We start from the raw sequence: 9,752 nt of genomic DNA, 5'->3' as shown, positions 1-9,752 counted from the left end.
GTAGTGTTATTTGATTTTAGCCTCCCTCTAGTGATGATTTCCTGTCTGGGACAGTTGAGGTGCGAGGAGTGGGAGTTCTTGCATCGACTTGGTGGTTTTGGAAGGTGTGTATTAATTTGGGGACCTAGAATGCCAGGACGACCCATTGATGATGAAGATCAAGCCCGACGACGATGGATGTAACTAGGATGGCCCGTGCTACGCTCGAGTTTGCCTATGGAGGAGAGACACCAAGATGAAGAACGCCCAGAAGCTTAGCTACCTCTTTTGTTTTTTGTTTGTTTCGCATTAGCCCAAGAGGCTTGTATCAGAATTTGTACTACAAATCCTTTGGATTTATGTAATAAATAAATCTATGTTTGTATTTAATATGTTGTATGACTGTGATATGTAATTCATTAGTTGTGTGTGTGATAGCTACTGATTCAGGGACTATCACAACGATGCAAGGAGTCGGATTCTCATTTTTGAAACGCAGTTCGTTTTACGGTGGCACCGTTCAGACAAAGGCCGTACTCCTTCATCACGACCTTGTACTGCATCATGTTGCGGATATCAATGTTGGTCCCGAATGGCAGTGTCATCACCGCATGATCAAGGTTAACGACATATGCATGTTTTGAAACAAACATTTTTTTTACTTCTTGATGGTTTTAGAAAAAGTGAGCCTGGAACAAAGCTTTGATCCTAAACCCTAAACCGCAAGATTAGTTTTCAGGTGTCAAGTTCCATGCTCGATTTTTTTATTTTTATTTTTTTGCAATGCATGGGATGTCTTTTCTTGATGTCGCAGCAAGAGATATTTGTTGCATAGTCTTTTCTTGATGTTATATACGGTATTATAGGATGTTTCAAATATCTGAAAAAATTGTGATTCCCACCAGAGAAAGGAAGGATTTGGAATGTTGCAAGAAATATCTCTATTTGTTGAGGTGGGAATTTACTTCTCTTAGAATCAGACATGGATGAGCTATTATTTTACAATATATTTTGGATGTTGCAAAGCGGAATTTTAATGTTGCGCACTATGTTTCCCTACGCTGCAACGGACCATCGGACAGCCGAGCGCTAGCAGCACGGTATGAAATATACGACGGCAGGCAGTGTTGGGGGCATCTTTTTATCACCTTCTGCGATTTCTGCAGCTATCGCAAGCGGACGGGCGCGTCCGCACGCGCCAGCGGCTCAGAAAAATAGCTGAGCCTTACTGGATCGGAGGCCCATTTGTTAGCTTGGTAGCTTGAGCGTAGAAACATAGTTTTGTTTAGATTTTTTTGTAGTTTTGAAATATTGTAAATTGTTTCAAACTGATCTGAGTCTATTTGAATTGCTGGAAACAATTTTAAATGTTTTGCAGTTTGAAACAATTTTTACAGTTCTTTGGAAACTTTTGTAATTGTTCAATTCGAATAGAGCACAACAATGCTGAAAGTTTTGAAAATACAAATTAAACAATATGTAAATCTATATGGCTCGAAGAAAAGGAGACCATCTAGCGCTCGACGCGTCCTTGCTGGCCACGTGCCTTCTGCGCCTTGCTGCCGACCATCAGCAGACTGCGTCCATCGTACGCGTGGCAAATAGAGACCCACACAAGAGCTGCGAGAGGCCTACGCGTCGTCCATGTCCGCCAACCAATTTGTCTCCACCTGGTTCGCCTCGCTTGGATGGCCTTCTCCATCTCCTCTCACCCTCTCTCTCCGCGCACCCCATCCTCAGGCCCAGAACCCGTCCTCTATACACAGGCTTATGTGTCACCGGCAATGGAAGTCGAATGCTCCTCCTCGCTCACCCCTCCGTACCAAGTAAGTACCCTCAAGCGGTCGTCCCCGTTGAGTTCAAGGCCATGCTCTCACCCTAATTCTGCCTGCCGCAGATGTCGACATCAAATCTAGTTTTCCCTGGTGGCGGCGGCCTCAATGCTCAAGGCGAATATGGAGGATGGTGCTAGTGTCTGGCGCCTACGGACCTTGCGTCTGGGTCAGGTCCGAGTCCGTCACTCCGTCTCTTCCCACACCCCCTGCCCGGCGGCCCCTTGCTCCGATGTTCTGCTTGCCTGTCTAATGTTCGGTCTCCCCCTCCCCATCTCCCACTAGGGGACTGAGATAGATAGATCTTAATTCTCTCCTTTCTTACAAATTAGTTTGGGATGATTCTTACAAATTAGTTTGGGATGATTTAGTATAAACACACGAATCTTTCCCTTTATATTTTTGAGGTGTGGTCTTTTCCCTGGACGTAGTAATCATACGTCCATACCAAATAGCTAGATGGACCAGCTGATGGCTTTATTGATTATATCTAATTCATAAATATGCTTCTGTATGAACCTTGCTGTACATTCAAAGAGCAAGCTGATTAAGATATGTTCTGATTAATATGTGTTATGCTTTTGAGCTTCTAGATGAACATGTCATGAACCTCTCACCTCTGTACACAGCATCTAATAACATGGTGAGTACCATTGGGGTATGTGCTGATTCTAATCTGCAGCTTGCCAATTCAGTTGTGCAGGTATTTGAGAGCGTGGAGCTACCGGCTGGGTTATCCACTGTACTGTCGTGAGGACACACTAAATTTTATGACACCCCTTTTGCTAAGTAATATTTGAGCCTCCCTTCATGATGATGTTTCTATAATCAGTGATTAATATTCATGGTGGCCTGCTGAGTATAGCATTACCAACATTATATCAATTTGACTGCCAGTAATTTTGTACACTGAATTTTTGCATAATAACCTCTTATTCATTTCTAGATCTTATTTTACATGGACTATCTGGATAGGTATGCCTGTGAGTTTGGCATACATCCATCTATAATCAGCACTTTCGTGATTTGTGAACTCATTAATCAGCAGGCTTTCTCCCTTTTTTGATCCTCCATAAATGGGTGAGTGGAAATGCTTGCATATTGTTTGTCCAAAGGTCATGAATCCATCTTTTTTGCAAGCCTATATGAATTTCTAAAACATCAACGAAACTATGATGCTCTTTGCATATTCATAATTTATCTAAATTAAAGAAGAGGAAAAAAGCTCTATCATCAAACATTTCACAGTTCCCGGTTCTTACCAAGTTATTTTTTTATCTTAGTCCACCTTATGTTCAGGATTTAGCAGGCAAAGTGAACTCTTGATTCTTTCATTTGCCCTCCTTGCAATTACATTCCTTACTGGTCGTTTGTTAGTCCTCCATGGTACAATTGCATTTGGTGCATTCAGGTGCGCCACTCTAGAGTCTGGACTGGCCAAACTGGAACGCAGCGACTTGCCGGCAGAATAGAGGCAAGGCAAGAGGAGGTCATCTTAACATCCACTCCTTCAACTGCTACTTCTGGCAGAACAAAAAGGTTGCATTCTCCTGTGACCTCTTGCATCTTGACCTCAATAATCTGTTTAGTTGTTTGTGCAATGTTTGATTTGACTGATAATACTAAGAAAAACATGTGATGTACACTAATTGGCATATATAAGCTACTGCAGTATAATACTAATAGAACTCCTTAGGCAATTGATTTGATGCTAATTAGTTATAAGTGGCTTTGTTTAATTCTGCAAATGTTCTTTTTAGAATGCAGAATTTCTTTCCCGTACGGCAATTTGTTGCTTGGTTAAAATAATGAAAGACAGATTATCAAAATGGTTGGTGGAAACCTGTAAACCATAAGAATGTTCAAGAGTTTGCTACGGGTCTGTAAAGCAGGTGTGCTCGAGCATGCTGTAATCCCTGGTGAGGCACCATAGAGTCAATGGTGTGAATTGAGCTGCAGAAATGTAGTTATGTACTTATGTCATAGTGGATTAATATTATGCCTATCTATGCATCATAAACAAACTAAATAAATTGGCTATTCTGTACATTGATATGAAATGATGCTTGAGGCGCCCGACTGTGCAGCAACCATAGGCAGCTATGCGCTTTATTCTTATTGATTATTAAATTAAATCATTATGGATTTTATTACATATCTTTCTTTGCAGACTTTTACCCCATGAATTGCAATCCCAATGAGCAAGAACCATGAACAAGTTCCCTTTTTTAAAAAAAGAATTTCAGGTTAGCTATGAAATTGGTATGTGGTATTAGTTTTGCCTTTCATTCTAAAAGTTTGGCCCTTTGGATCAAAGGTTCCTTTCCTTTTCTTTTCACTTCTCATTGCTGGCTGCCATGCAAGTTCTTTGGTTTTAGGAAGTGAGGTGGTACTCTTAGTTTTCTTTAATATTCCAAACAACTATAAATATGAGACAATGACATAAATTTTTTTTATCTCTGTACCAAAAGTATCAATATCGTCTCATGCATGTTATCTCTTCAACAAATCGAGTATTAATTTATTTTCAGGTATCAGAGGAGACCGACCAACTATGAATGGCCTGGTGCGCAACCTAAAGACCTGTACTTATGCCGCTATTTGTGCTTTTATTATTAACATTTGTAATTGATCTATCTTTGTTTTGTCTGTACGATGAATGATTGCATGGTTTGCCAACATCTTTGAGCTCTATGGCTGTTGCAACTTGATACCTATGTATACTGTATATCAGTTTGGCCTACCATAAAAAAAAACTTGCTTTTTGTTATTTGAACTGTTTGACTTTGCTGCGGACGAACCGCCACAGCACGGCGTTCGCACGCCAATATTCCTAGTTCCTAATGTTCCCGAAACATTTGTAACTATTCCGAATGTTTTGCATCATTCGGAATTAATCAAAATAGTTTTGCACCATTCGGAATTGTTCAGAACTATTCAGAATGTTTCCAAAAGTCAAAATGATTGGAACATTCTAACTGCTCCGATTTCTACGGACGATTTATGGCCTGGGCCCGGCCAATGAGGAAGAACCAGCAGATAAAAAAAAAGATCACGTTTTATATATGTGAGCCGTACTCATGCATCATGCTTGCAAGAGTGGACCTGCGTTCTGTGGACCGACCGCATGCAGAGTTGGCCGGCGTCTGCTCTTCTGAGATAGGTCGTATTCTAGCGACGCGAGGGACAAATAGATTTACCCGGCAGTGTCGGTCTCCAACTCTCGATCCATGTCGGGCATGCTAGTTTACAGTCGACTGTAGGGAGGTTCCTACGGTCGATTTTCAGACCATATAATTTTTTTCTTTATAGTAACCTTTTGTCATTTAGTAATAAAAAAATGTTCAAAAAAATTAACACAAAATTTAGAGAGAGAAATTTTTTCAAGAAAAATTCAAGAGATAGAAAAAAATTTCGAGAAAATTTTTGGAGAGATAGAAAAATAACAAGAAAGTTTTGATAAAAAGAATTGAAAATATTTTTTGCGTCTAAATAAATAAAAAAATGAGAAAAAAATTTTACATCCTAAACAAAAAACTTTTTGCATCCAAAAAAAAAGAAAAAAAGTAAAAATATCGGCTTCGGCCGACGGCGAGCGCGCCGCCGCTCCCCGCTGCGCCTTCCCGCCGCCGTGCCGCTCGGCTTCCTGGCCGGCGGCGAGTGCGCCGCCGCTCCACCCCGCTGCGGCCCCGCCGCATCTTCCCAATGCCACCCTGCCACCCCGAGGTTGGCCCACCGCCACTCCGCCCCAAGGTAGGCCCGTCGCCGGCCGACCACCATGGATCTGGCTTGGGTGGAGGCGCGTGAGGAAAGGTGGATCTGGCTTGGGTGCGTGAGGAGGAAAGAAGGGGAGCAGAACCGCAGAGGAAAGGTGGGTGCGTGAGGAAGAAAAGAAGGGAAGCGGAGTCTAGCAAGTGGGATCAACCGTGAGATTAAAAAATTACGGTCGCATGAATATTCAGTATCGGGATCTTCGTCTAATCGTCTCGGGCTCGCTATGTGCCAATGTCGAATATCTTACAAGGTCAAGTATAGAGTCATAGTCACATACGCTGATCTATTGTAGAGAATATAAAGGGCATGTTTGGGAGCACTCCACTCTCAAAACAGTCACTCCACTCCATCAACTCCACTCCACTCCACCACTTGTAGTTCATTCTGTTTGGGTATTCTGTGGCTCCACTCCACAATTCTAAAAGGCCAGTCCAATTCCTTTCACCCCGCCAGCCCAATAGTCAACCGCTATCGAGTTCACTGCTTTAGAGAGGATGCGTAGGGTATCGTCCCTATCTCCTCGTGCCTAGGCTTATGTATGTGAAAAAGCTAACAATGAAATTAGGTGGAAATTTTATTCTCATCCGTGAGGCTTCATCTCGGGCCATAAACTCCACTCACTTCCACGCGCGTGTCGTTCTTCTACCTCCACTCCACCTTTCCTCTTTCTCCTCCGTGACTCCACTCCACCTGGTGGGCGCCGCCTCTTCCTCCTCCCTGATGGGCGCCGCCCCCTCCCTGCTTCTCCGTGGCTGTGGGCGTCAGAGCCGCGAGCTCTCCGATGCGAGCTGGCGGGACCGTAGGCGCCTTCTTGGGCGGGGCCGTCGAGCTCCACCAGCGGGAGGGGCGAGCTCCTCCGCCGTGCCCTCATGGGACTGCAGGCGCCGGATTGGGCGGGCGAGCAGAAGGCCCCCTGCTTGAGGAGGAAGGGCGCGCGAGGAGTTCCAGGGGAACGGGGACGGCAGCGCCCTCCACGACGACGGCGCGACAGTGGCGAGCTCCGCGGGAGGGAGCAGCGAGCACCTCCGCAGCCATGGGCGTGGGAGCTGCGAGCTCCTTTGCCATGGGCGGGTAGGCGGAAGGGACCCTGCTTGAGGAGGAAGGGCGTGCGGGAGGTGGACGGGGATGGGTACGGCGGCGCCCTCTGCCGCGGCGGCGCGCTGGCGGCGAGCCCCGGTGACGACGGCGACTGGAGAGCGTGGCGGCGGCCATGATGCGACGCTACGAGGGAAGCGCAGCGACGGGGAATGGCAGTGGCGGTGAGGATGCCCGACTGCGGGGAAAGGCGCTACGGAAGGAGTTGACTTTTTTTTTTTTTGCGAACCGGTATTGAGGGGGTGTGTAACCAGTCGTAGTGGGTAATTTTTTCCAACTCCAGCAGCTCCAAGTTTTGGTGGAGCATCTCTTCAGGTGCTCCAGATTTTTAGTAGAGTGGAGCTAGTATTTGGTGGAGTAGAGTGGAGTAGATTAGGGTGTTTGAATAAATTTTTGTGGAGTGGAGCTAAGAGCACCTCTTCAGGTGCTCCAGTTTTTTTAGTAGAGTGAAGTGGAGTAGGTTAGGGTGTTTGGATAAATTTTTGTGGAGTGGAGCTAAATTTGGTGGAGTGGAGTGCTCCCAAACACCCCCAAACTCATCAGCTTCCAGATTGTTCTTTGAATCAAAAAAATAAATCCAGATTGTGCTTCTTGTTCTAGTCCGGTCTCGAAACATGATTTGCCAACGGGGAACCTCAAGCATCGCCGAGCGCCGCCCCGACGGCGCCGCCCTGACACCATTCGCGCTCTGTCTCGCGAAGCACCTCGCCGCCGCCACCTGCGGCGCTAACCCGGCCTTCTCGCCGCTGTCCGTCTACGCGGCGCTCGCGCTGGTCGCTGCGGGCGCGCGCGGCCGCACGCTCCAGGAGATCCTGGCCGCCCTCGGTGCACGCTCCCGCGATGAGCTCGCCGTGCTCGTCGCCGCCGTGGTACGGAGCGCGATCGCGGACCAGTCGCGGTCGGGCGGCCCGGCCGTCGCGAACGCGACGGGCATGTGGCACGATGCTACGTGCGTGATCCGGCCGGGCTTCCGCGACGCCGCCGCCGCTTCCTACAAGGCCGAGACGCGCGTTGTCGACTTTCGCAATGAGGTACGTACATTGCTTTATATATATATATATATATATATATATATATATATATATATATATATATATATATATATATGTGTGTGTGTGTGTGTGTGTGTGTGTGTGTGTGTGTGTATACGCAATTCTCGATTTTTCTTGGTATCCAACACTTGTATTCGTTCATGAATTCGTCGAGATTCGTCTAATTTGTGCAGCCGGAGAAAGCAGTCTGCCAAATCAACAGCTGGGTGCCCGCGGCCACGAACAACCTCATCGACTCCATCCTCGCTCCGGCATCGCTTGAGAAAAACACGAGCCTCGTCCTCGCCAACGCCATCTACTTCAAGGGCAAGTGGGACGAGCCCTTCGACAAGGACGACACCGTCGTGGACAAGTTGTACCGCCTCGACGGCATCGCCGCCGCCGGCGCGCGCTTCATGCGTTCACGGTCGAGCCAGTTCATCAGCGTTCGCGACGGGCTGAAGGTGCTCAAGCTCCCGTACGAATCGTCGCCGCCGCTGCGGCCGTGGCATCAGGGACTGGGTCCGGGAGGCTGGCCCAACGCGACGGCTGCTGGCCAACAAGTCTCGCGGTACTCCATGTACGTCTTCCTGCCGGACGAGCGCGACGGCCTGCCGGACCTCGTCGACAGGATCACGACCATGCCGGGGTTCTGGCGCTACGGCCTGCCGGAGACGCGGGTGCCCGTCGGAGAGTTCAGGCTGCCCAAGTTCAAGCTTTCCTTCTCGGGTAGCCTAACGGGCGTCCTCAGGGACGGCATGGGGATCAGAGCCGCCTTGAACGCTGGACAGGCCGACCTGTCCGACATGGCGGTGGTGGACGAGGACGACGGCTCCGGCATGCCGTTGTTCGCCGACGAGGTCTGCCACAAGGCGGTGATCGAGGTGAACGAAGAGGGCACCGAGGCGGCGGCAGCCACCTTCATGTTGTGCGGCGCTACATGCCCGCCGGGGCCACCGAGGAGAGTGGACTTCGTCGCCGACCACCCCTTCACGTTCTTTGTCGTCGAGGAGGTGTCCGAAGCAATCTTGTTTGTCGGGCATGTCCTTGACCCAACAAAATACTAGTTGATTACCACCAGGTGTCCTATGACCGGTATAAAACCTAGAACTTTGTCAATCAGAAAAATATAGTCTCGGTAGCGTTTAAGGGTGTTATGATGGATCAATGTATACACAGGTTTTTCACTCTGATGGATAGATGCTATGTTAGCATCTGTCTAAGGGGTGGATCTACATGGTTTGCCGGGTAGCAAATCCAGACCAATCCAGGCAGTCTACATTTTAAAAAAGCATAACTTTCGGGCAAACAATATATTTGCCAAGTGCCAAGGAAAAAACACTCGGCAAAAAAAAAGACACTCGGCAAACAAAGTTGTTTGCCAAGTGCCAAGGGGTGTGCACTCGGCAAACAGCCCATTCCTGATTTTTTAAAAAAATTAAAAATAGCAAACAAAGTCTAAAAATTATGAGATTTGGCAAGATGTCATAATATCATATGTGTAGGTTGTGGGAAAAATTGAGGAGGTTTCGCACACTTTGTCACATATGTTGCTTACAAACCGAAACATCCCCGAAGAAGAATCATAGAGTTGAGAATGATCTGATAAGATTTGGAGTCAAATTGATGGTTGAATTGTTGTTTGGGTTCAAAACTTTTTATATAGGTAATCGACAATATGGATTGCTTAATGTGAAATTTCGGTAATTTTTCGGGTCCATCTAGTATTTTTAATTTTTTTTGCTTAATTTCTTTGCCGAGTGTATTTAATTTGGAAATAAAGATATACTCGACAAAGTCTCTCCGATAAATTTTGAATTTGAATTTTTGGAGTGTTTCAAACAACCTCGGATGAAGAAACTCAATGTTGTAAATCTCGAAAAGTTATGAAACTTTGTAGTTCATAACTTTTTTATTTGAATTCATTTAGAATTTTGAATATATGTTTGAATTTCTCAAATTTTGCAAATGACTTCGGATCAAAAAAACTTACAACATCAAAGTTGTAGATCTCGAAAAGTTATGAAACTTTGTAGTTCAA

At 46.3% G+C, this 9,752-nt stretch overlaps 1 protein-coding gene and 2 long non-coding RNA genes across 3 annotated transcripts; all 3 read left to right on the top strand.

Annotated features, from left to right (window-relative positions):
• Window positions 1–1,675: 1,675 nt before the first annotated feature.
• On the top strand, window positions 1,676–2,588 carry LOC120686852. The gene is made up of 3 exons (XR_005680417.1): window positions 1,676–1,805; window positions 1,877–1,985; window positions 2,507–2,588. It is a non-coding gene; the product is annotated as an uncharacterized LOC120686852 (long non-coding RNA).
• Window positions 2,589–3,138: 550 nt separating this feature from the next.
• LOC120686770 lies at window positions 3,139–4,503 on the top strand. The gene is made up of 3 exons (XR_005680371.1): window positions 3,139–3,350; window positions 3,982–4,057; window positions 4,343–4,503. It is a non-coding gene; the product is annotated as an uncharacterized LOC120686770 (long non-coding RNA).
• Window positions 4,504–7,294: 2,791 nt separating this feature from the next.
• On the top strand, window positions 7,295–8,839 carry LOC120684804 (putative serpin-Z6A). The gene is made up of 2 exons (XM_039966676.1): window positions 7,295–7,711; window positions 7,906–8,839. The coding sequence occupies exons 1-2, from the start codon at window positions 7,295–7,297 to the stop codon at window positions 8,776–8,778; spliced, it is 1,290 nt and encodes a 429-aa protein (XP_039822610.1). The 3' UTR covers window positions 8,779–8,839.
• The last annotated feature ends 913 nt before the right edge of the window (window positions 8,840–9,752 follow it).

Source organism: Panicum virgatum, chromosome 8N, assembly GCF_016808335.1.
Source record: "Panicum virgatum strain AP13 chromosome 8N, P.virgatum_v5, whole genome shotgun sequence".
NCBI lineage: Eukaryota > Viridiplantae > Streptophyta > Magnoliopsida > Poales > Poaceae > Panicum > Panicum virgatum.
This window is presented reverse-complemented; position numbering and strand designations above follow the sequence as displayed.